At 39.9% G+C, this 27,126-nt stretch overlaps 1 protein-coding gene across 1 annotated transcript; it reads right to left on the bottom strand.

Annotated features, from left to right (window-relative positions):
• Nucleotides 1–315: 315 nt before the first annotated feature.
• On the bottom strand, nucleotides 316–26,987 carry LOC139113629 (uncharacterized). The gene is made up of 4 exons (XM_070674913.1): nucleotides 20,227–26,987; nucleotides 7,282–8,271; nucleotides 2,496–3,137; nucleotides 316–1,827 (listed from the first exon to the last, which is right to left on the bottom strand). The coding sequence occupies exons 1-4, from the start codon at nucleotides 20,392–20,394 to the stop codon at nucleotides 1,051–1,053; spliced, it is 2,577 nt and encodes an 858-aa protein (XP_070531014.1). The 5' UTR covers nucleotides 20,395–26,987; the 3' UTR covers nucleotides 316–1,050.
• Between the last annotated feature and the right edge of the window lie 139 nt (nucleotides 26,988–27,126).

Genomic DNA, 27,126 nt, shown 5'->3' with positions numbered 1-27,126 from the left:
TCGCAGCGTACGTTGCGAGATAATTATCCCTTCACGACGATCGTCAACGACGCTGATGTCTCGCGTTTCCGGGTTTGGGACGTTTCATCGACTCGTCGCGAATACGTTGTGTAACGGACAGTCGGGATGTGACAATTAACAGTATCGTTCTCGAATATTTTTTTTTTCGTTTTTTTTTTGCCGGCAAGTGTCGCGCAATTTTCTTGACAATTTACGAGTGTGATATTCGCGAGTGTGTGCTGTGCTGCGACGGTGGCTGAAAGGAGGAGAAAGGCGGCCTGGGGAAGGCATCGGGCGACGACTGTACAACTCAGAGGTAAGGTTAATTAAATTTTTTTTTTTTAATTATTTTTATTAATCGCATAACCGGTTTTGTTTTCGTTTGCGCCAAGTAATTCTGAAATTATTCTAAAAGTAAGATTAGAAGACTTTCAGCTGGCATTATTTTTATGTCAGTTTAGAAAAGATGAGCTTCAGATATATTTATTGCATTTAATGTTTTAAACAGGAGGACCTGGGAGGCAACAAACGTAAACGAAAGCTGAGAGGACGATCGAGAGGAGGCTCGAAGTAGCGGAGCAACTATCTAGGGGTAAGTTTAATAATTATATGATACATAATAAATACAGGAACTGAAAGGTATAATGCAATGGTTATCGTATACCACTATCGAGATTCGCAATCTTACTTTCGTTAATTAATTAACCCTGGGTTTTTCTAAAAATGTAAAACTTTCTACGCGAATTTAAAAAAGAAATTTTTTACATTATAACTCCGTAACGTTACGTTAACATAAATGATTCTACTCGCTGCTGGCAAACTATTTACAGACGAAACCTGCAAATGTCAAGTCCGCGATTAACTTGGAATTAATTTAACAATAATTAAATGCGTATAATATACATCGTTGCTATAAAATTAATGATATTCTTGTATATTTATCACCACCGTTGTGAAAATGGCGATTGAGATTGGCCACAGTATTTCTATATCGTTCCCCTTGATACTTGGTTCATTCGCGAGGCTTGATTTTCCACGCAGCGGGAACCGTTAGGTGTTGCTCTCTATCGCAACGGCGCTCTTTGAGATCGGTGTGAGGATGCTGGATTCCTGATCGGAGTTGGGCGGCGTCAGCACCACCTGCGGTGCGATACCGCTCTCGGTACCGGCCTCGTCGTGAGACTTGGCCGTCATTCCGGTCGCGTTGTTGACGATACATTTCTTGAAGTGGGTCCTCATGTTGCTGCTCTGGGAGAACCGGCCGCCGCAGTTGGTACAGGAGTACGGCTTGGTGCCGGTGTGATAGTTGAGATGAGTCTTGAGGTGGTGTTTCTTGGTGAAGGCCTTGGAACACAGGGTGCACTGGTAGGGTTTGAGTCCAGAGTGCAGTCTGGTGTGCAAGGTCATGTTGGAACGGTCGGCAAACGCTTTTTGACACACCTGGCACTGGTACGGCCGCTCGCCGGAGTGGGTCCTCAGGTGCTGCTTGAGCAGCATCTTCCGCGAGAACGCTTTGCCGCACTGGTCGCACTGGTGCGGCTTCACGCCCGTGTGTATGCGTACGTGCATGTTGTAGGCCACGCGTTGATTGAAGCTCTTGCCGCATTCCGCGCACCCGTACTCTTTGCGGTTCCGGTGGATCTTCATATGCGAGCTTAGGTATCCGCGATCGTTGAAGTACTTGCCGCATTCCGGACAAGTGGCGGCGAACTCCCGCGTGCCCTCGTGCACGCTGCGGTGATATTTGTAGTTTCGCAGCTGCGAGAACTGCTTGCCGCAGTCGGCGCAGCGGAACGGCTTTTCTCCGGAGTGCGTGCGGCTGTGCACCTGCGACGATCACACAGAGACGAAGATATGTAGCTATACAGTTTGCAACAAGGCTCGCGGCCGCGCGGAAAAGAAAGAAATTTTTTAACGTAGGTCGCGACTCTGATCTTTGATAATCGGCTCGGGCGCGATACGGCCGAACAAAGTTACCGTTTAAGAAAAGTAGGCATCGCGAAACGACTTGGAGATAGTATTTCACGCTTAATCGATATGGGCACGAAAGTGTGTACACACACGATCAAGTGTCAAGTGCTCGCTCGCGCCGGGCAGGTAATGTCGTAAAGAAGAACGGCCGTAATTTAACTGACATTAATCTTAACGTAACTGACACTTAGGCTCCGCGAAATATCTGAGAAATTAGAGACCTGTATCTGACGTCAAGAATTAAAAAAAAAAAAAAATAAGGAAAAAAAAACAGACGAGGTGTATAATTTGCTTAGTAACTTATGGAACATCGTGCGTGAGGAATATCATCAGTGAGAAACGGTTCGAGTGGTTTAGGACTTGTGCAAGCCAAGGTGATCAAGGATCTATGCCGAGTAGTTAGCTATTCAGTTGAATCTCCGCTAAATCTGTAGTTTATGAGAAGGTGAGGTCCGTAATATCTACGTTTCTGCCTGAGAATCGAAAGTCCTTAAAGCGCTAGGCATCTGATTTAATATTCGTACCTTGAGCGATGCTCTCGTGACGAAAGTCTTCCCGCACTGGTCGCACCTGTGGTCGTCCGCACGTCCGCGCGACGCCTCCGTGTTTACGATCGTCTCGTTGTTGTTATTGCTATCGCTGTCGACGAGGATCCTCTCAATCCTGTCCTCTTCAATCTTTTCCGCGCTAACAGCTTCCGTTTTCGCCTCCTTTCTTTCGTCGGCCTCGACGGTGTCGCAGAGTCTGCTGACCGGATGCGACAGCTCGGGCTTCGCTGGCGCTTGCTGGACCACCTGCGTCGCGTATCCGCCTCCACTTTTGCCAGTGCTCGTGATGACGGTGTCGTTACTCGAGAGTAGGTTCTGTAAAAAAGGCTGCTCGCCGCTTCTAGCCCCGTTCGAGGGCGTCGCGACTTGATCAGAAGGAGCGAACGGTACCGGCGACCGGTAGATCTCCCGGATTCTCGCCTCCGAGCTGTCGATTGCCTCGCGCGGTGGTCGCACATCGTTGCTGAAACTCGTCTCGCAACTGGTAGGAACTTCGAAAGTCGTAGGACAAGGCCTGTCGCTTCGCGTTGTGCTTTTTGAGGAATGAATAATATTCGGGCTTATCGAGATTACCGTAGACCGAGTTGGCTCTACAGCTATAGGCTTCTTATGGATTTCCTGCAACAACCGGTTTTTTTTTTCTTTTTTAGTACAGAATTGTCCTTTGTGAGAATAATTAATTTTAATTAACGAAAAGCAGAGTTTTAACATACAAAAATATAAAAAGATAAAAGAATTATGCATCATCGTGATTTTTCCAAAACAACATTACGTTTGTAGTTATAAAATTAAATGTTTATTGACGGAAATACATCCTCGATCAAATCGAACTTATCCGCATTCATTAATCTTGAGGTATAGCGTGGCGTATTCGCGTGAAGAATCGAAATCGTCACGGCGCATCGGTCGACGCGTTTCAATGAGCTAGAAAGTGACGTTTGAAATTCAGCTTTTTACTGTTTTACAATACTTTTAGTCACGCTCGATTTTAAGTAGTCAGCTCCCATTCGCCCGTTAACTTAGAACGATGCCAAAGTATCGAGGTATTCAGCGCGAGTTGTGTCGTCTCCTGTACATTTCTTCTTTAATTTAAATAAATTAAAGAAAAGAATTTAAAGTATTTTTTAGGAATAAAAAAAAGCAACGCTTAACGTTTTTCCAAGTATGAAAAAAAAATGTATAGCTTATTTTCTTCTAAAAAAGAAACTTTAGATCTTTAACTTTGATTCTTCTAGATTGCAAAACTCTTGAAGTAATTATTATTCTATTAGCTCTGTAATATATTTCTATAATTTTATCGAACCAGCGGGGAACAATTTCTAAACGCGTCCGATTAATGCGATATAATCCAACAGTCGTCGGGAGTTTCCTATCTGTAATGCAAAATAAAACTTCTACAATGTAGCAGTAGTCACGCTCAGGAATGTGTCTGCATAATGAGCAGTCAGAAGGAACAGAAGAAAGCAGCAATTAGAAAGTAGTTAGATTGTAAAACAATTTAATACTATCGCCCGTTCGATTGTAATAGTAATGGTCTAATCACCGTCGACACGATAAGGAAGGTGAATTGTTAATTGTATGCTAATTACACGGGTCTCGGTAATAATTTATATTTGCGTTCAACGGGAGCCAATTATTAATCGCCGGGCTGAAATTCACATAGTAAAACACGCGTCTGAATGTATTCCGTCGATTATTACAATATTTTTTCCGCGTTCCTTAGATTTTCAAACAATTCGTACTTGCTATCGTAACTTTCATATTTGTCAAATTTTTATTTTGCCTCTTGCTGCCGATTCATTTATTACGATAGTGTTGACCGCTTAAAAAAATTTTTTTCTTTTTAAACGACGTCGGTATTTGTTACCGCGCTCATTTGTAGAGATATTCGAGTCTAGTAGAATTAATTTCGATCGAGCACTGACTTGCGAAATTGCGATAAACGTTACTTACGCATTCGAAATTTTAAAAATAATATTTTATCCTCAAATATTTTAAATAAAATCGTAGGAATAAATTGGAAAATAATTTAGTCGAAGTTTATTATAAACTTTAAACGGAATCGCGAGTCAATTCTATTTACTCTGCGGAGGAAAATCACGTCGATGAGAATCGCGATCACGCCGCGTTGAAATCTTGGCGCGATCTCGGCGCAAAGCTGCGGGAATATGCGCTGCTTGCGCAAGCGGACAGTCGCCGTGATTGTCCACATTGGTGTCCGAAATGTAGCACGCATCTCTCGCCGTCGAAAGAGAAAACTTTCCCAGATCGGGCGCGTAATAATAACGCGACGAACGGGCGCGCAGCTGGCATTGCCAGCTGGCGATGCGCAATCACGGCGCGGTCTGATAAACTGCCGCGACGCGCTAACTGATAGCCGCATTAAGCGGAACAGCATCGGAATCGAGGGAAGGGCGACAGCGCAGCTGGAAACTTCACAAATAACCCTGCTACTTGTAAAGATGTGTAATGCACGTGTACGAAAGGGGAGAGAATGACCAATCAACAAATGTACACGAATCTTCCGGTGTTCGTATGTGTTCAGCGTTTACAGGTTTCAATTAGCTCTTAACGCATGATATGTCACATGTAACAGATAATCTCTGACCGAAGCATCTCTCACGCTGTAAGACAAAAAAAGAAAAAAAAAAAATTACCTGCTACAGTGAATGTAATTTTACACCGCGAAAAATTTGATAAGTTTAGATAAATAACATCGGTTGTAAAAAATTTTTTTAATTAATTGTACATATACATATAAAAAAAATTCAAGTAGGTTTTTAAAATTACGTAAAGCTACGCGTTTATAGCTCTGGTATTGAAAATAGTCTTCCTTCAATTTATTTCAAGAGAGTTTCGGTCACTTTTATTTCTTTTTGCGATTAAAACAAGCAGAGGCAAAAATATGAAGACAGAAAGAATTTTGCTATAATGACGAAAAAAAAAAAAAGTGACATTATGCAAATCACGCCTAGTTTACATATTTTCTGCGCTTGGCACATCTTCGTTTATTCATGAGATCATTCGTTATATCTGACACTTAAACTTTTAGTAATGGCTGGAAGTAAACAGTTTTCAATAAGCAAATTAATTTTGACTAGTATATCATCGTGGTTCGTTCGCGAGTAGAAACAGATTTGTGAAAAATGTCATATTTTATGATCGCACGACACCGATAGATATCGCGATTAAAATAAACGGCCAACACTCATTTCTTTAAGTTTAAATCGTTGAGAATGTTTTTCTTTAATTTTTGCATTTTGTTCATACTTAAAAATTACATATAAAACACTGCGCGATTTATTTTTGATAACAAGTTAAGATTATTTTCGTCAAAAGGTGCTGAATATTAAACACGGTGATAGATATTATGTTTTCTGAGATCGTGGCGGGAATGAACAAATAAATATGGAAATAATACATAGGCTGAAGAACAACCGTTCTAAATTTTTATGTTAATTAATTCGAATAGCAGAAACTATCATGTCCACTAGATTCATGATACGGTGATCGTAGTTTCCATTCAATTAACTTCGCTATTACTCCGATTTATTCAGACAGGTCGAGATATTGAAACCATTTTCTCTCGTTAATCTTGCGCGCTATGACGATGACATATCGAGCGTATCTGAGTGTCCGCATTGATTTAAAATACTTCGTTTCCACTGCAGTAATTAAAGACGTAACGGTTTATGCTCATCTCGCCATTTTGCGGAAATTGTCTAGCTCACTGCAAGCCAATCGCGATTAATGGTTTTCGATAAATTTACAGTTTGAAAATTGAATGCAGTTTAATGAAAAATCACGGGGATATGTATACGTACAATTTTTTTTTTAGAGTCTTTAAAAATGCACTTAGAAAAAAGAATATTATAAATTATATTAATTTAGTTAAACATATCAAATGTTACGTGTTACTGATCTCATTTAAGAATCGTTTTGTATTTATTAATTTTTTGTACGAATTCTTAATTGGGAATTTCCTTGAATTATTCATGAAACAGTGGTTGCGTCAGTTTGGTCTTTCTTTTTTTTTTTTTATCACGTATCAATTTTTATCATCGATCGACCAAAATCGTGTTCTTTCAATCGTGTCGTTGAGTGTTATTCACCTTGGCACAGTTCCCGTAATGGACAATTCTTTTCGTGCATACGTGGGAATACGGATTCCCTGACAACGGGATTTCGACAGATACAACGAAATCGTAATCGAGTATGCACGGCCCACGTTCTTTTCTGCCTTCAACGGTCGTTGTAAGTTTCGTGATTGGAAAAGTGTCGGAATAAAATTTCTCCAAAAATAACGCGTTAATTTTTTAAGGAATTGTCAACGGTGCAATAAAAAAAAAAATTAATTTAATCTCTATTACACAATTTTTCAATAATTTCTAATTACAATCTACAAATTTCTAATTAGTCTTTTAGTTCTTTTAAATTATTTAGAATGCAAAACGTGCACGTTATAAAAACTTGCGTGGAGAGAAAAATTAAAAACGTTTCGAAGGAATTTCTGCTTTCTAAAAATAGGCTTACGGCACGGTGTTTGCCTTTTAATATTACTTATATTTCCGTGATCGATTCGTCAAATAAGCGAATACGTCTCGCGCTTTTTCCGCCTTCGAGAAACATGCCATTCATATATTCAGGTAAATAAAGATTTGAAATTAAAATTGTCCCGGATCGGCCGGATCAGTCCGGATCGGTGTCGATCGGCGATCTCGGGGCGAACACGTGGGTTAATATTTGCTTGTTGAGTACTCACGTCATCGGCGTGACGTTGAGGTGGTGGCGCGGGGATAGGCCGCGGGATCCGTGGTGAATGATGAGGTCTGACGATCTGGCGCCACGGCGACGCTGTAACGCGGTTCGCCACGTGTCTGCGGGCGGTTCTCCACCTGCAGCAGCTCTCGCCGCAGGTGAGGTCCTCGCCCGTCGGAGTCTGCGCGGCGTAATCCAGCATCTCGAGCGGCCTCGCGTGTCCGGTGGCGGCGGCGCACTGCAAGGACGATAACGGCATCGGGCTCTGATAGGGACAATCCCGCGTCGCCCCGCAAGGCTCTCCTCCCGCAAAAACGTCCTCGCCCGGCTTCTCTATCGAGCAGGTCATGTGCAGCCTCTCGTATCCCACCCTGATTTTCTCCAGAGTATCTCGACCAGAATATCCTTCCGAAGACGCCCCCCCGGGGAGGCACGCGTCTCGTTGATACGTACAAAAAGGTGGCTCTCCACTGGAAACTATTACCGGAGTCTTGTCAACGCGAGAATCGCTCGCTCTTCTGTCGTGATGCAGGAACCCCCCGACCGGCCACGCCGGGCTGAACGACGTGCTGGGGTTACCGATTTCTTGGAGCGCTCCAATGTCCCGGAACACATTTCTGTTGGCGTCGTCGTGGTATATTCTAACGTAGGGCTCCTTTCGGTCGAACGTCTCTTCGTAAGACGATCTTCTCGACCGGTACCAAGGGTACTGGTCGCACTGCAGGTACTTAGGGCTCACTTTGACATCTTTGACGTCCTCCAGCTTGCAGTCCGCTGCCTGGTCGCAGGTTGCCATCGTCGGCACCGGCGGCAGCCGGATTCGCAGAGCTTCGGCGGCGCGCAGGAATGCGTCTAGTCGCATCCGCGGCACCGTAGCGCTTCCGGTGTAGACGAAGCCGAGGAGGGCCGCGAGTTCCGGCGCCTCCACCTCGGCTAGGATCACTGTGATCGGCTCGCAGTGAGCGGTGACTTTGCTGTGCGCCAGCAGCACTTCCTGCAAATGAAAGCAACGTTGATTACCGGGCCGGCAGGAGAAAATATCAATTTTAATTTCTAATAAGCGTACGTGGCAAAAATGCGTGTACGATTCGCAAGAAAACGTTCGGGAAAAGTAACAAAGTAGGCGGTAGATATTTATCAAATAATATATTGAGTAAAATGCGAAAGAGCGCTTTAAGAGCAACGATACGATTTACGTAGTGCCGAGCGATCCCGTAGAAAACTCGCGATAGGTCTGGGCTTTTCGCACCGAGAGAATCACTTTACAGCTTAACAGTGCGCAATAACGTACATCTACCAAGTTATGGAGAGGTTAATACACGCTGGCTGCGTATGTGGGCCAAATTTTATTAGTGCTCCCATTTTGCGGGACGCCCTCATTTTCCAAAGACATACGCACGTATATTTCTTCCCGCTTATCTGATATAACGGCAGTGATATGCAGTAAAGTGAACACTTAACGACAAGAGATGTCTTACGTTTTCTGCGACAACGGCGTATTATATATAAGTATAAACTATCTTTCCTCGCTTCTTTTTAACAATTAAAAAAAAAAAAAAAAAGAAAGAAAATATAAAGAGATACGTTTCGAAAGCGGATTAATAGAAGAATTGCAGAATTGGACTTGCGAATCAGTTTTATACGCTCGTAAATATCCCTCGCTTGATTTACTTCATCTTCTTCTCCGTCGAGTAATGAAGCCCGGACAACAATGAGTTATGAGCGCTTCATTGTTGCAAGCTCGCGGATCGTGCTGTACCGAGATAACTGTAATTACGCGAGCGGCGGTCGCCTCGGCGGGTCTAGCCAATTTTTTCGAACGATAATTAACCGTTATTGACCGGATCGGGGGAACCGACTTGAATTAACCTTTGCCGCTCGAACACTATGTCGACCGGACGAGTAAGCGCGGCGCGATTTTTGTCCCATTATACATATAATAGATTAACAGAGGATTAATGAGTCGCGCTAACGCTACGATCGCGCGTGAAAATAAATTGCAAAGCCGTAAAAATTCTGTTTTCCAGAGACCGATGCGCTATCGCGTTAGATATTTCAGGAACGATTCTTCGATCTATTAATTTGTTAAATTTTTATTTGTTGCATCTTGTAATTTTACTTGGTATTCAGAGTTTTGTTTTTCGCATGTGTTATTTTTTTATATTTTTTTATTTTTGCGTGGGTCAGTGGCGATCGTTTATGAGTTGGACTTTGACTGGTCTGAGAAATTATGAATTTAGATCGAATCCGTAGATTAAAATAGTTTCAGTATGATTTTTGTAAGCGAAGCGGAGGTCCGTCCGTGTTCGCGCAAGGGATAAATACGCGACTGTTACTGCTACTTTAAATTGTTACGGGAATTTAATAATTTTTTTTCCTCTCCCCCTTCCCTTCACTTCCGGATTCCTTGATGATCCTGCGTTTGCCGCGAGTCTTCAATCATTCTTCTTCGCGCCGTTTTCGCAACCATTTTAACGGATCGTTGGCGTCGAAAAATGATGAGAGCATCATTCCTGCACGTAGAACGTAAATTAAATGTTGGCTTTCAAACCGGCCCGCAGCTCGACGCAACTTTGCTGCACCGTTGCGCTCAATGGCGTAGGTAGAAAGGACCTGCTTGTTTTCCGGAAAAATTGCTCTCAAGGCCTGCATCTTATTTTTGCGACAATGTCAAGCTCGCGTATGCACATAATTATCATAAACTTTACAATTTTAAATGGATCTAAACTGCGATATAGAGCTAGATTCCGCTGTGGTAGAAAAGTATTACGTTCTTACTAAAGCATCGATTGCCATCAAAACTGTAATTCCAAGATTACACTTTGCATATGAAGAATGTCAATGATATCAAATTTAAAATTGTTGAGAGTACGTCTGATTTTCTTTTTTCTTTTTTTTCTTTTTTTTTTTCTCATCAGAAAGAAGGGGGAAAATAGGTTTGTGGGTTGCGTATGCTCTCGCATCCATTCGTGTCGTGTTTTTGCGATGTCTACACCCCTGCAACGCAAGGCCGAGTCGGCTTTTTAGTTTTCTTCCTCCGTGCGCTAGAAGTGCTCTCCCGAGCGCAATTACTTAGGGTTAGTATTTGCGCTTATTGCACTTGAATCGTAAACATTTCCGGAAACGCCGCAACGCCTTCAACTAGAAATGTATTCCATCACGAGCACGCAAGCGAATATATAATCAAATGCAAATACAAAGTAAGTCCCGGTCTTTTTTTTTTTTATTCGGATCGCGGGATAATCAAGGCTAATGCTCAGTGGTTATCAATGTACCCCGCCGATATAATTAGGGATATAATAAGCATCGTTCCACAGCGTGCCTTACAAACTCCCGTGTTATTTGAGACCGTGATAGATAAGGTATCTCTTTTGTAAAACTTTTCACGCGTAATTAAATAATTTATCTTTTAATGGCATGTTTATTTAAATTCTAATGTGTTTCTACTAATTGCTAATTACTAATTGCTGGTCGCTAATTACTAAAAGTATATGATACGAGAAATGGTTATCAAAAGGCACGTTATACGTCGTAATGAGATCTTATCTCTAGTTTCCAATAAATTGTATATATTATAATTCTTTAGTTTTGCTTTAATATCAATACGCTGTATAGTTTTCTTTCCGGAAAGTCATTTTGAAAGGAATTTGATGTAGAAAATAGCAATGGAGAACGCTTCCAACATTGGATTACAAATCTGCATATCTCTCTTCCGCTCTGAATCGGATGGCATAGTTAAAGTTTTTCCGAATGGAATTTCTAGAATCGTTACTCGCTCAGAATCTTGCCTGCCCACTGGGTGGTTAACGATAATAAGCGGAGCAATTGTTAGTATAGGAAAAAACCCGGGATCTAGCCTTTTTTTTGACGTTTAGCGCGGTACATTTTGCACGCCTCGTTATACTACGGTCAGCGCAAATACCATTCTCGTGGTATCTCTCGTATATCCGCGATACAATGTTGCGCCGAGCGAATATCACTCGGTTTTTACGACATCGCTATTCGCGAGAAAGCATCGTGTAGTTTTATTAAAATTTCTCATCTACCGGCCGTTTTCCTTGTTCCATATTGCAAAACACGAATCTGTCCTCAGGAGTCAAATTGATTGCTGATATTGTGCGGGTGATTTAATTCTTATTTATTTCGGTCGCGATCGACGTTGCATCTTCGGCGCGGGGTTCATTAAACGATAAAGCGCGCGAGATAGATGAGGCCCCGCGCGCTCGTCGGTATCCGTCTTCGCGCAAGAAAACGTAAGTGATGGTTAAGAAATGGCTAACGACCGGCTCGTACGAATCGCAACGTGCGGAATTTAAACGTCGCTTACCTACAGAAGTGGATGCCGTAAACGCGGGATGAGCGATGAGGCGAGTCGCGAGCGTAAAGCGTGACGATTTCAGCCGACGTGAGATACAGGTATCACCGGGCAACAATATCGGCTATTAATCATTCGCCGGGGAATATCGATAACAGGCAAACGAACGATTATGCGAGCGACGCATGATGTTAAAAGCCCGCGCGCCATCGCTGCCCCGCGGCATTCACGACGAGCATCCGTCGAGATTGACCCTAACCGAGAGGGAATGTAACACTGTTGGAATACAATGGAACAGTGAATTGAAAAACGCGATTAATCTTGATCGGCAGTAGAATGTCTTACGCGCGCAATTAATTATATTGGCGCCCTGATCAAGCCTCTGCTCAGTCTTATATTCAAGCGAGAGGATGTACAATCGTTTGTACAACTCTATTATTATTAATTTATAATTAATATACGATTAATTGATTTTATTATTACTTATAAAGTTTTAATGTAGGTACCTATAGGTATATCTTCCACGTGAGAAATAATCGTGCAATCAGAAAAAGGACCGATCGTATCATGCTGTAGCTTGAAATCTAAGGTGAAATCGAATCTGTGGCTTCCTCCAAAACCGGTGTGTCGGGATTCAATTTTCCAGCCTCGCAACATTGTATCCAGAACGATGAGCCTCGTCGGCGAGTCAAGCTTTACGTGTTAACACAGATATTCGATACGTAACTTCAAACCAGTAATATAGATTTATCTTGTTCACGCGAACGGAAAGACGCCCGCCGCGGCGGTCGTTATTGGCAGCATGTTATTGGCATAACAGATTGTAGACACCGTGTTCGAGAGTTAATGCACCGCAAGATTGAAAAAGTACCTCCTTGTTAGCGTCAGCTTCTCCGTTTTCTTAGTTATTCCTACATGCCGAGGTGGCAATTATACATCCTGTAGATCGAGAAACGGATGCGGACTAATAAACGTGAACGCGAGCGTTCGCCAGTGATCGATATCGACATATTTCTTTCCGCTCGACTCGGATGACGTGCGGTGACGAGAAACCGTACGTACGGAGTTCTCGCGTCTAATTGTGATCCTACTAATCGAGAAGAAATGAGTGCTTAACGGTCTCTTGAAAAAATAGTTTCTTACGCGAATTTATTTCTTCGATGCAAAATTGATCTTCCGAGAAATCCTCTCCGGGTGTCTTTCTAATGATTCCGTTTTTTTTTCAACGCTACTCTTCTGCATCGAAGTATTGAAAAAACTGTAATTGGTAATTATTTTAATAATAATTATTTATTGAATATTTTATTTTTATTTAAATAGACGCGAGTAGACATTTCATTTATCACGTTCCTGAATTTATTTTAATTAATGGTAGCTCATGCATATGTACGTTCGTTAATAAGATTTTCGTCAGAATGAGCAGGTCCTTTCGCTTCTAATCGCGTCCGCGCGTAAGATTAATCTCATAAATTTGGATGGGTTTTTTAATTTTTAATTTTTTTTTATCTCCTGCTCTATAAAAATGTTTGACAAATAAATTGATTTATCCTGCTCGTCATCAGCTAAGCATCACATTTGTAAATACTTCAATACTCTTGTATCCCGATTATAAATTTAAGAGATTTATAAGGCTTCGCTAAAAAGTTAAATGACGACGTAGGATGCCTAAAGAAATTTCACCATATGTCGGACGAGCGTTTCGAGAATTACCACAGCCGTCGATTTCGTCCACTTCGTTTAGAGACTGTTTGCGAAATAAATTTAAATTTGCAAAGTTACTTCGGACATAATTTAGGTCAAAGAGCGGCCGCGAAATGGCATTTCATATTCGGTATAAATAAATACATATAAATATCGCGAATAAAATTTGCATGCGTAAATCCCGCGGAATGAAACGTCCACGAATTAGGGATCGCTGCCCTCGAAGTAACGTTAGAAGAGCGCCGGAACGACGTCCGATTTGCATATTTAAGCGATTCGAATGCGCGCCGAGAATATTGCCGTGCCGCGCGTGAATTAATAGCCGCCACGATCGCGCGGACGATGCTCGCCGGAGATAACACGTGCGAATATCGTTACAACTCTCTTACCTCGCAACGATACGTTTGCCAACGATTACGATCGATCGATCGCTTCGTTAGGCCTTATAACGGTGGACTCGCGGTATGTTAGAGTTTTACGAATTTGCCCGAGGCGAGATAGAAAATCGGATCGCGAGAGAGCGTTTCGCCGTAAAAAAAAAACTTTTTTTTTCCGCGGAAAGATCGCTGCAGAACCGTATCGTTTTCATGCATCTGTAAATATCGTCGTCGTGTATGTAACATTTTATCGCACGTGTGTCTGTTTTCATGCAGCTGGCTTTCATATTATTTTAATTATCATGTAATATTATATATATTATACATAATAGTACATATTGTAATTTTAATTTACCATTAAGACAAAAATTAATACTTATACATATAATTATTTGGATCGTTTTTATACTTTGGTTTTATATATTTGTTATTTTTTTTTTTTTTTTTTTTTTTTTTTTAATTATTTCGCAGATTAATACGTCAAATCTTTTTAAGAAATAAAACAACGTGAAAAGATGATGAAGTGATAACTATTTTGATAATTGATATCGTGTTTTAATATTATTCTGCTACTTGAGCAAGCCCAGGAACATACATATTAAAATAATTATCGATGAAAGAATGCTTTCGCAATTAAAAAAATATTTGACGACACGGTTCGAAATTTAATAATCTGTATTGCGAGGACGATAATCTGCTCTTGCATAATACGTAAAATTAATAACTTGTTGCTATATTAGTAATAATTATTTACTGGACGGTCTTTCCGTCGGCGTTTCTAACGAATTGAAAGCCTATTATCTACAATTAGCTTCCTCTGCTAACGGATGTCGCGATTTTTTATGGGTTTCAAAGGTGACTATAAATTTATTACACGCATCCGTAAATGTTGGTGCTTCTACCGTTGGTATTTTTTTTTGTTCTATCGCCGTTAATTTAAACGTTGACATATAAAATATATTAACTTCTTTAAAAAATATATTAGCTTCTTTAAAAAAAAATCTCCGTTAGAAATTAGTACGTTGAGTATTTTATTAACTAAATGCCAATTTTACACGACTTTAAATCTTATATTGCACACATTTATGTGCTTTATAATAACAATATTTGACGTGATAAGTTTTTAATAACCAGAGAATTTTGAATGTTTAATTATTGGATTTTTTTTTCTTTTAATTATATCTCATAATTATATTAATTTTGGTCATTTTAATTATTCTATGATGACCCATCAACTTTCCTTTGTTGTCTAATTAATTTCGCGGTGAATTTAAACTTCGTAGTGTTTAATTAGCATTTTCTGGTGTAACTGGATGCGAAATATTACTGCGGTTAAGTATTGCCAACGGCATGACATTGCGGTTCTACCGTTATGCTGTTTCTTCTATGTATATCGTTATTAGTTCGTAGTTTATTATAATAATCTCACCTCCTTAACGTCACATGCATGAACGCGAGATTTTTTTGCAGCACATGTTAATAGCGCCAGTAACATATATTCCATTTTAATTTTGTTTTTTTTATTTTCTAATTGTTTTGACGTCTCTCTACTTATTAAAATAGATAAATTAGCTTAACAGATCGTAATAATTTCCTTCCACGAGCAGCGTTAACTTCAAATCGCAATTTACATTTAATATGTATTAAAAAAAGAACCGTATTTATCAGAGAGATGTTTTGAGCCGCGGAATCGTGCGAGCATGTCGACATCGTATCTTTCTCCCAACGTGCGCAATATGTCCCGTCGTGAAATATCGGTTCGTCGTTCTTCGAGTTATGATAATCTTAATTAAGCAATGAATACGTGATCTCGTGCCGCGTCGGCATCCTAATGATGGGCCGTGCCATAAGAAACACGCTCTCGTGCGGCAAGATGCTTACAAAAAGCGCACATGGACACGGCGTAATCTGCCCGCCGCGGAAAGCCATAATTCCTCATCATACATGATGTTTAAAAATTTTTTGTTTCTATCGGGTCAACTGGAAGTAAACCGTAAATCCTCAAATTGTACGTTTACATAGCTAGCACGCGTTTGTATGTATGTATCTCTCTATTTTTTCTGATTGCGTTAATTTTTCTTATTTAATTATTTATTACTTTTATAATAATTTAATTTTTTTTACGTTATTATGAATATTATTTATCTACATTTTTTGGTGATTACAGTGACTTTTAATTTTAGAAATTTGTTTTTAACTGTAACAATTTACGACAAATAAAAGCACAAGTCGATCATCATTACATTTAACAAAGTTGGCAAAAAGAACTACCACAACGATAATTACCCGAAAATATTCATAAAGTCGTTAATGTTAGCAAGGAGCCATAAAGAAGTCGTAAAATACCGCAGAAGAAACAGGTCAGATGCATACATGCATAAATCCTATTCCGGATTGTAGCGAATTCAGGCCCTGAACGTAATATTCTTTTTTAGGCAATCGACAATATATGCAGCGCAATTAAATTAAGCGTTAAAAAAAAAAGTTTAACACGATTTTTAACAATTTTACAAGACAAATAAAATTAAAATAAGATTAAATTAAAATAAGCTCAAAACGAAATTAAAATAATTAAATGTTTAGTCGTGAATCGGTTTGAGACCTTTCGGTTTTAAAAAGCGTATCGAAATATTTTTTACGTTTTCGTATAATTCTCTCTTACATTACGAATACAATGTAAATGCGCTTCGTTATGACAATACTTTCTCACTCGCAGCCGCACGTCAGCAAGAAATTAACCCGCTGCGCTAATTGTATCAGTCGCTCTAATTAAAGCACGTGTGATTTTCCACACTCGTTCAGATAAAAAAAAAAAAAAGAAGAAACGACGCAAGAAGTCAGTAACGCAACAATATCTACAAATCGCGCAATGTGTTTCGTAACGATGAATCTGTTGAGCATTTGTGATATTTTCTCTGGGATTTTATAATACCTTCTTTTCTCTTTTCTCATTAAAGCAATCTCCTCTCTATAAAAAATTAGTGCGTTATTAATTTATTCTATTGTTGCCGTTTATTAAATTATATATATTTTTTTTGTTACAGATCAAGTAACTTGTGCGCGGAAGGAGGACTCGTCACGACGTCCGAACTGAGAGGAGGAGCAGGCCCGGGACGGGCATCCTGCATCGGCGGAGCAACTTTTAAGTAAGTATAAATTAAAAAAAAAAAAATCTTTTTTTTTTATTAATCTCGTTAATAAACTGATATGTCTACAATAATATTTTCTTTTTTATGTTACAGTCACCGGCAGAATTCTTCAACTCCGCTGATGCTCATGCAGATTGGTAAGTCGCATGACTTTGTTTTCTAGTTTGGTGTTGGGATTTGTTAAAAATCTGTTAAAAAATAGCACTCACTGGTTTCTTCTAGTATATTAAGATTTTTGTTAATTTGCCCTTTGGTGTTTTAAGCTTTAGCTGAAACAAATCGAATGTGTTTGTATGTGTTTCTGTGCATACTTGCACTCAATTATACGCGATAATAAGGTCATTCGCGCTGGAAATAAATGCGAATTTTCTGGTTTTGAAATGACGCTATAACGTGTTCTTCGTAAATCACGCGATTTATTTTGCAATAAGGAGCCCGTTGCAAGATCGCGGCTGAATCATAGGCATTTTACAACTTACGCTCGTTTATTTTCTGCATTTTCTTTCAGTTTCTACTCGCGGCGAATCATTTTATCGCGCGACAACATTATTACATTGAAAACCGGATATCAATTCTTTATGGTTCTCATTAACCGGCTAATTAGCTGTAAGACGTGCGTCAGTAAAACGCCCGCTTCTATCATAAAAACGTTTTAAATATTTCAATATTACTTTGTTTTTTAAGCGGTCAGTAACGACGCTTAAGGAACTTTGGTATTTCTTTCTTTTCATGCCACGCGCCTCACGGAGGTAGCATGACGGGACAAAAAGTAGGAAATCTCGCGTGGGGCAAACAGGTACTGGGTCAAACAGTAATAAATCGCGACGTCGGGACTCGGGAATCCGCGAATGGCAGTGCCGGAAAGATGCGTTCTGCGGACGCTGCGACGTGTTCAGATAACCGCAAAAGGGTTGCCTGGTGCCGTAGAAACGCACATCGCGCGAGCTTTACGGCGCGACGTCAGAGAACTGGGAATCTGCCAACATTGAAGTTAAAGTTGCCATATTTGTTGCGGCTAGAGAGCAAAACCTTTTGCGGACATCATTTTCTTCAACTTTACTTTTTTTTTTTCTCCTCTTCTTTTAACATGAAGCGCGAGAGATCGCGGAGCGGTCGCCTTTCTAATGCAACATTATTGCAATGTTTGCTTTTAATTTAACTTCCAATGATCGTCGTTATCTATAACGTTAAAAAAAAAAATTAACGCGTAAGATATCGTCCGCGTTCGAAGAAATATATTTGTCTCGCGATAAAAGAAAATTGTTTTTTTTTTTTTTTCCGTTGGAAAATTTTTCAGAGATAGAGTCAGGCTTAAGTAAAACACAAAGATCAAATTTGTTTGACGAATTGCCAATCGCGGGGGAAGTGCGGGAGATTTTTCTTTTCGGCATTTTGCCTACCGGTGTTTAGAAAGCGCGATTCACGGCACGAATCGCGGCGGCGACGCATAATTGACAATTTTCACGTCGCTGACGCGACATTACTTTGTAATTACGTTGTACGCCGGAGTGCATCGGGATTTATTTCCTAGGTTTTCCTTTCGCAACGTGAGATTCTACTCACGTAAAACTGCACTTAAGCGCTTTATGCGGTAAAAACAACGGGGCGTAAAATAAAACAGGCACGCGGGAGATCAGGTATGAAGAGATACGGCAACTAATAACTGCCCGATGATAACGGAATTTAGTGACGTTGAAGTTAGAGGAATTCTAGATTTTTCAGGGCGTTCACAATCGAAAATTGTTGTTTAATCCGGCGAGCACAACGAGGCGTAAAATAAAGTTTAAACGGACAAGAGATCGGGTAAAAGATAATGACGACCGATAATTGTTCAATAACGGAATCAAGTGGCGTTGAAAATTAGACGGAAAGAGCAAAGTTTCGAAAGAATTCAGGCGGATAACTAATAATCTTAATTTTCTACCGTATTATAATTGAATCGAGTTTAATAACCGAATGAGCAGGGCGCAACGTGTAATAAAGTTTACACGCAAGAAATCAGATACAAGATGATACATAAGTCTAATAATTACACGATAATGATAAGATCAAGTGGCAGTGGAAATTAAAGAGCAGCGTTACGTGAAAAAATTCTAAACAAAAACACTTGTAATTTTCACATTTCTTATCTTCCAATTTACAACAACCGAATCTTTTTAAGTAAGACGAGGAGAAATTTTTTTTTTGATTCAGCAGACTAACTGTTTAAGAATTATTTACGATATTCAAGAAATATTAATAGTTTCTATTGCTGATTAAATTCAGTTTACGATCTTCCACGGAAAAATTTATATTCAAAACTATTTATTTAATAATTTAAATTTATTTATCGCATGTATTGAAAAGATGTTCGCGGATTTATTATACATGCGACAAGAATCGAATTGAATTTTTAGGAGCTCGTATATTTCGCATGCTTATTAATAACGTATGTATGTCCGACACAGAGTTTTACATAGAAACTTCTCGAGAGATCGCATCTGTCTCGTTAAATTTCCGCTCGTGTACCAATCTGGTGGCGCAACAAAGTCCAACAATCGCGCAACTCGGCTTCGGGCTCGCAATACGCATCACCGACGTGTCAGCGCGGCTTCGAGAAATCTCGAGCACGTGAATCGCGCGATATCGCATTATCTTTATTTCCGTGTGACATAATTCGGCGGCGTTGAATGCTCGTCAGCGTTCGGCGCGTACAATCGGTTTATATCGCGGTCTTCGGCGGCGCGGCCGAGCGAGATTCCCCGCGAAATGGACGAGGGTTTCAGGATTAACAGCTTCCCGTCTGTTATCCGGTAACTAACCCGCTAATTAAACGGCAACGTAAACCATGTGTTCTTTTATTGCGGCTCTCTTATTACGAGCGAAGGTACGAGTAACAGTAACGTGGATCTTCGCTCAAACACGATAAACGCACTCGCGAGATGCCACGTTGCGAAACTTTCTATATATAAGTCGCGTACGGATCCACGACGATATAATTATCTCCCGGCTTCTTCTGTTATTCCCAAGTCATTTTGATACTTAAGAGAGTCGATTACAAACGTATCAATAAACTTCGTTTTTGCACGTTGATTGTAAATGACGCGATACATTAACGCCGGATAAATGAGTAATTAAAGAGGAGAGAAAACTATCAAATACAATTAAAATGTAATTGAGATATCTTATCCAATTGTTCATTTATTTATTTATTAATTATTTGTTAAATTTAACTTGATTAATAAATTTACTTAAAATGTATTTTATAAAAAAAAAGAAAGAAAATTATAATAGATGATTAACTTTCGATATCTCGGTGCCAGTCTTCTTTAAATCGAAGATGTGTTATTCGTGTTATCTTTGTAACGAGCAAATAATTAGTTACGTTGCCGTTAATTAATTATTAGAACCCTTAATTGCGTACTGACCTGGAGATAAGGACTGGCGGCTGAGAGGACCAGGCGGTGAGCGAGGAATCGCTGACCTCCTGGGCAGCAGAGGGCCACATCGGCAAATCTCTGCGACAGCATGGCCTCTTTCAAGATATCGCCGACGTCCGGTGCCCTCCCAGAAACGCGGATCACTTCTCCCATCATGCTCCACTTGCTCGTGATCAATGATCGGTCGGAACACTCGCGGAAATACGCACTCCCCGTCGAAAGTCCTTGGCTACTTCATTTGCATGAAACTTAGCGGCACGTGGGAAAGACGTCTTCGCAAAATCTCGAAAGTTCTTAACGACCGCTCTTCAGTCGAATTGTCGTTGTCCATTCCACCGTCAGCTTTCACGCAAAGCCGTCTTATGGGGAAAATCGCTGGGCTCTCGAAATGTCCTTCTTTTTTTTTTTTTTAAATAAAAAAAAATGCCTTTATCAATGAGCTTAACTTCAGTCCATTATTAATTTTGTCGCGCAAAGTATTCGTAATATATGGCTGAATAATTGCAACTTTAATGAACACCGCTGCGACGTAATCTTGCTCGTTTTGGAATTTTTTTCTTTTTTCCCCCCGTCACGATTCGCGTGCGAACTCTCGTCGACACGCGATCGATCAATTCGCGATTACAAGTTGGCGTTTGTCGACTAAGTTGTGCGACGCTGACTTATGGCCATATAATTATTGACATTTGTCAGCGATAACGGTGTTGGCGGCCGTTGTCACGTCGTCGTTGCAAAATTTATGACTGGCCACGCTTCTTTTAGGCTCGTTTTATTCGGTCTCACTTTTGGTTCACCGTTAAAATTAGCTCGATACCCAACAACCCGGGCCGACAGGAATAATAAATAACACTTAATCCTGTGGCTATTAATTAATCTCCTTTCTGGTCGGTGACCCCAACTAGTTACGAAAAAATCAGGCGCTTATCGTCGAATCGAACTCTGAGCGCGGATTCCTTTATTAAATATTTTCGTAAATTAAAAAATAAATTTTTCAAGTACATCTAACAGTTGCACGAGCTACGTAAATGCTCGAAATATCGTTGGTTTCTTTGTCACAGAGAAAGCTCGGCAGATCCAGCGTAGAAACGAGCCTCCGCTTTCGTCAAATAAATTACACCGCCGTCTCTACAACATTGTTCGCGTTTCACGAAGTTCTCGATCGACGCACGTCCGTCTCCATCCCGCACATTGATCTTTAATAAGACGCTTTCGTTGACCAACATGCGCTGCACGCGGCACTTTTCTTCGCCCCGATCGTTCTTCTCAGCTCTGAACTCCGGCTTGAGGTTTCCCCTCGCGATCAGTTCTCTTCAGCCGAGTGCTTTTTGCGGCCCCACGTTACTATTACTGATACTCCGATAACTCCAGAATGCAGCTGGACGCGTCGATTTCACGATAAGTTTTATATGCCGTTGCTCGAAGATACCTGGCACACGCCAACATCGCCGTGGACCGTTTAACGAAATTTTTTCTCTCAATCGTTAGCTCTCGAAATCACCCGAAGGCGTGCACTTTTTTTTTTTCCTTCACGGATTTGCCTGCGAATTCACGAACATAAATAGTTACCACAATCAGTGAAAGAATCTTCGTCCGGTTACTTTATATTATATTGACGCGTCACGTTAAAAAATATTTTACAATTCACAAAGATTGCAGTTTTCAGGGAGTCCAGCGGAAATCGAGAACGGTCTCGTGTATCGGCTAATAAATTTTCAGATTAATTTCACTAAAATTGTTTATTTGTATATAATTGTACCAAGTCGGTCAGCTACGTTGTAGACCTCTCAACAAACTCAGTTATATTCAATAATTAGTCCCCAATTAAATTCACATCGGTCTCTAATCAGATTTTACTTCGTCAAGGCAATTTTATTCATCTTCCCTTCCGAGTTGTTAGGTTCAACGTTTGGCTCTAACTCAAAGTCGCATTTGTGAAAATAAATCTGACAGTTGCGTCGATCTACGATAAAAAAAAAGTATTCGGGTAGATCATGTATGGAACCGCGACTGCGCGTCACGGGTACTCTCTCGACATCTCAGTTATGAATTCGCGGATCTAAGAGTTCCCGGCGATCGTTGTCGTGCGTTCTCTGGCGAATCGCGCTCGCTCGCGGCGCTCACGCGAGGAGAACCCGTCGCTGAACGACTCAGCAGGGCGACTGCCACCTGAAACGCTCAGGTGAGCAGAGACCACCTCTGCCATCGCGAGAGTGGTCTCTCCGTCTCGTCGGAGAGAGCACTCGCGGAGAACTCCTCCCATGCCCTGCCGTTCTATCCCCCTCTTGCGCGGGGAACACCTGCGTGTTCATGCACATCCTGCGTTTAATCCTAGTTCACGACTAATTAGTCTACAATTAATTTTTGATCGTCGTAGAACGAGCGAAACGGCAACGGAACCGTTAACGATTAAGCCGGGAATCTTTTCGTAACGCGGAATCTTATACGTTGATCGCTCCTCGATGCTTGAAATACCTTACAAAAAAAAAATTACATGTAACGTCAACTGTAACAGAATGTACGATTATACGAAGAATTCAGTAGATATTACACGGATAATAGTCGTAAGAACGAAGACGATTTAAGCTAATAGCGGAACATGCATTGAAAATTAATCACAAGTGGGTCGTGTAAAAATGCGGATTATACAGACGATTTTCATTCATCTTGGCTAGTTTTGTTTCATACCGATCGCCTTTTTTCCCTCGAGATCGTAGACACGTGAAATCCAAAGATCCGAGTCTGCTTGACGGTGAAATAAATTGTGGCGTAAAATGAGGAAATATATCTACACTTGGCATTCTAATTCTTGTACAGGACGATTCATACGTGTCTTATCAATTCAAAGCGCTCAGAAAAAAAATGTGCGTTCTCTTAATAACAAAGTATTTTACAAAATTTGTATAAATATAATTGTTTCATTAATTTTTTAAATCTATTATTCAAGATGTTCATCGAATTTTGATTCTTTAATTTCCAATTATTACAGTTATTATTAATTTTTTTTTTATATTAAAATAAATTTTTATATCCAAGAATTAATTAATTAATTTGTTACTATTTTAATAGAGAAGAAAAATAGAAAATGATTTAAAGGAGACAAATTAATATTCTGTAGCTTTCAGTAATTGTTTAACAAGAAATTAAATTCTACATGGCGAGAACACGTTTGTACCTTTGAAACTACGTGTACACGTTATGGTCCTATCAGCTGTAGAAAGGTGAGCTCGGATAGAACCGAGAATATCGAAAGCAATACGCGAGAGAACGCCGCTTCGCGCGGGAATTCGTGTGCTAATGTCAGCTGTCAGTGAGTTAAGCGGATAATCGTTAGCGCGTTATGTTTATAATCGTCGAGATACAGTAAGAGAACATCGAAATCAAAAGAACGAGCGGGATTTTCTGCAATATCGTTCACCGACAGCCCGTTTATCAAGTATAATTGACTAATAATATCAATTGCTCTTGAAGAGATAAAACACACGCAATTTTTTCATCACCTGCAGGCATATGCGAATATATTAATATTTAAATAAATAGAGATCTATAAAATCATTAGAGATAAATATAAGAAATTATGTATAAAAATGAGTAAATATAAATTATAATTTTAGCATTTATTAGAATAGTCTAGACAAAAGTGTTAAAAAAAATTAATCGTAATAATTATGCCATTAGATATTAGACGAAGAATTAAAAATTAAAATAGATATGTAATTTGTAGCATTGTGCGGCACATTATTAATATAATTTTCTCTTGAAGCTCTTGTGGCTTTTGTCAAGGCTTTCATGTCAAAAAAATATTCTTGAAAAAATTGCGAACGCTGAGTCACGTATGTAACGAGATTCGTATAATTTGTAATGGAACTGAGAGCTGATCATTACACACTTTTTGTTCGCGGGAACATGGCAATCATTTCGCAGTAGGCCTTTGAAAGAGGAACACAGTATGTATAATTAATATCTTATTAATGAATGCAATCTGCACGATAAATTTAAATTTAACTTACCGATTTATCGCCATTTATACACACTCGAACATCTTAATCACGCGAACAAAACTAATCCAGGGTTTCTTTTCTTTTTCTTTTTCTTTTTTTCGTACGCTGACATGCTGTTTGAAAAAAAAATTGTACAATCACATTTATAACATATTGAGGTAACTATTTAATTTCATATTTGCCAAAGTTCGTTGCGGCGTGAAATCTGAAAGTACATTATTAGCTTCTATTTTAATTCTTTTGATTTTAATTTTGCACTGTCAGTTAGTTATCAGATCAATTTTTAATACTCGGGATTTCTTCGATATCCAGCGAAAGTCAAACGGTCCGTTGAATAATGAAAATTAATAGTTTCTATCAAAGAGTTAACTGTTGAACAACGTTGATGTTATCTTCTTGTACGCTATATTTACGAAAGTTTTGCAATCGCAATACGCGGCGACGTTTTATCGCGCCGGAATAATTTCACGACGGGAAAATTCTGCAAATCACGATAATGGCGTATACTTGAATTCTTATCTACCTAGAGAAAATGTATTTCGGTACCGAATTAGGGAGTGTCTAAGATAGAAGCGACGTATCACCGGATATCATTAGCTTGGTTTCCTTGATTCTAAAATTACGACACGTGCGTACACGCGTACGCGTAATGATAACGTCTTTAATGTGTGGGTAAGTGCCATAAACACGTACACACTCACGTCGAATTTTAATGCTTTTTCTTTTATAGCCGCGATATATATTTTTTTTTCTTTTTTACAACGACGAATATACGGGTCGCTACTCAGAATGGACATCTACCTGTAAAAATTTTATTTAATTGACAAATTCCGATGGAAATTGCGAATGAAAATTTGTGAGGAGCACTTGATGCACACATTGAATTGCTAATGCGATCGTATTAAAAAAAAACGCGCGCGTACGACGATATTACTGAAGTAATTAGGAGGTGCTCGAAAAAATCAACAGTTGAAGTATCATTTGGAATTAAATCATTTTGATAAAAAAAGAAAAAAAAAAAAAGTCCATCATTACTGGCTCCATTATGACACGATTATAAATGTGAGAACGGCGTCACTTCCGACCATATTATTTTAAGACCAAACAGAGGAAATTGATCCTCTCCCTGCGTTCGATTGATGAACCCGACCTACGAACACGTGTGACGGATGATGATGGAGGACGAGTTGAAACTGTTGCCGCTACTTCGAAATCATCCGAAGAGCGATACATTATAACGGCACAAGTGTGAAGGTCGAAACGAGTTCCTTGAAAGTATCGGACGCCACGAATCGGCGATGCTATTTATCTGATGCACGAAAAGCGACTTGAAAAATTTTGTAGGAAAAAAAATTACAGCCTTCGAGAAATTCACATCTTATGTCTATCTTAGAGTCTTTATTATTTCGATAGAAGTTAAGCACGCGGTATTTAATTTTAATTTAACATTATTGACGTTAATTGAAATCGAATGTAACAAACGGATCACTTGAATTCCGCTCGGCGTCGCAAAAATGCGGAAGATATATCAATTCAGAGTGAAAGCGATATCGAGATGCATTACCATTCACGCCTTATCAGGGTCGCGATAATTACACGAAACGTTTGTCGAAAGGTTCGGCTGGGCGCTACACCTTTCCTGAAAGACGAATTTACAGTTAAAGAAACAGAAGTTCGAAATAGAAATCGACTACGACTCCTCGATCATCTATTAATACACTTCGATAGCCGAGCTAATATTTCAAGAAGACAAATTCTCGTATTCGGCGAAACATTTCTCTCGCTCCGGATTTCTCTTTATAACTCCGGGAGAAATGTGCCGATTAAATAAGTATATAATTTTAATTACGATAATAAACGTACGGTTCTGCATTTCAGGTTTTACACTTTTCTTAAAAGATTTTTTTTTTTATTATACATATATTATATAAATTATATATATAATAGATATTGTGTATTTTCCTTCAGTTTGTAGGACTTGAGGTTTTAGTTTGTTCATCTTATAATTTCTCTCCTTTGTCGAGATAAACTTTCCCGTCGAACGTATTCCGTGGAAAAGAGGCACGTTACATACGTAGTACCTCTCGTTACATTATAATTACATCTGCCGAGAGGTTCTCGGTAAATGCCTAACGGTGGAAATTTCATGATAAATCTACGACGTATAAAATAACGGAGACCGCGAGCGCGCGCGATCGCGGGGATTCGACCCGAATTCGAGCGATCTGACCGTGTCGATCCCAGTTCGTCGGTGAGAAGAAACGCGGAGGAAACGCGCGGCGGCGATCGCCACGGCTCATCCGTTGTTTGCCCGCACGCGAATAAAAATCCCATCGATCATCGTCGGCGAAACAGACGCGGCACAGCGAACAGACGTTTGCACAAGACGCGCGTGCCGGCCGCGCGCGGAGTAACGCTCGTCCGCTCGGAGCACGTGGTCTCTCGCTAAATCCATTAGCACGCGGAGAGAACCGTCTTCCAAGCTGGTTATCGGGCAAATATTGTCCCGCTCACGGTTACCGTTTTACTCACACTCCGACCTAGCTTGCTGACACTGTTTCGTCATACGCTACCACGTCTTTTTGTCAGGGGTTCCCAAGGGAGCGTCTAAAAAATAATAGCTAAGACTAATATTAGGGAATATATGTTTAAAAATGCCTGTGAGAAATTAAGTCCACAATTCCTACATCGAGATGTAATTATTTAAATCTCACATATACAACGTAGTGAAGAATTAATTCTTTTTTTCTTTTCTTTTTTTTTTTTTTTTTTGGTTCAAACATAACGCGACTCTAAAATAGAAACGACGATAAGCTCCGCGAAAAACACATGCCATTCTTATCTGTCCTTGCAATATTCAGTGGTTTATTATTACTGCTTGTCTAGTTTG

The sequence above is a fragment of the Cardiocondyla obscurior genome, linkage group LG03 (genome assembly GCF_019399895.1).
Source record: "Cardiocondyla obscurior isolate alpha-2009 linkage group LG03, Cobs3.1, whole genome shotgun sequence".
In the NCBI taxonomy this organism is placed as follows: domain Eukaryota; kingdom Metazoa; phylum Arthropoda; class Insecta; order Hymenoptera; family Formicidae; genus Cardiocondyla; species Cardiocondyla obscurior.
The sequence above is the reverse complement of the archived record's forward strand: the minus strand, read 5'-3'. Positions and strand labels throughout refer to the sequence as shown.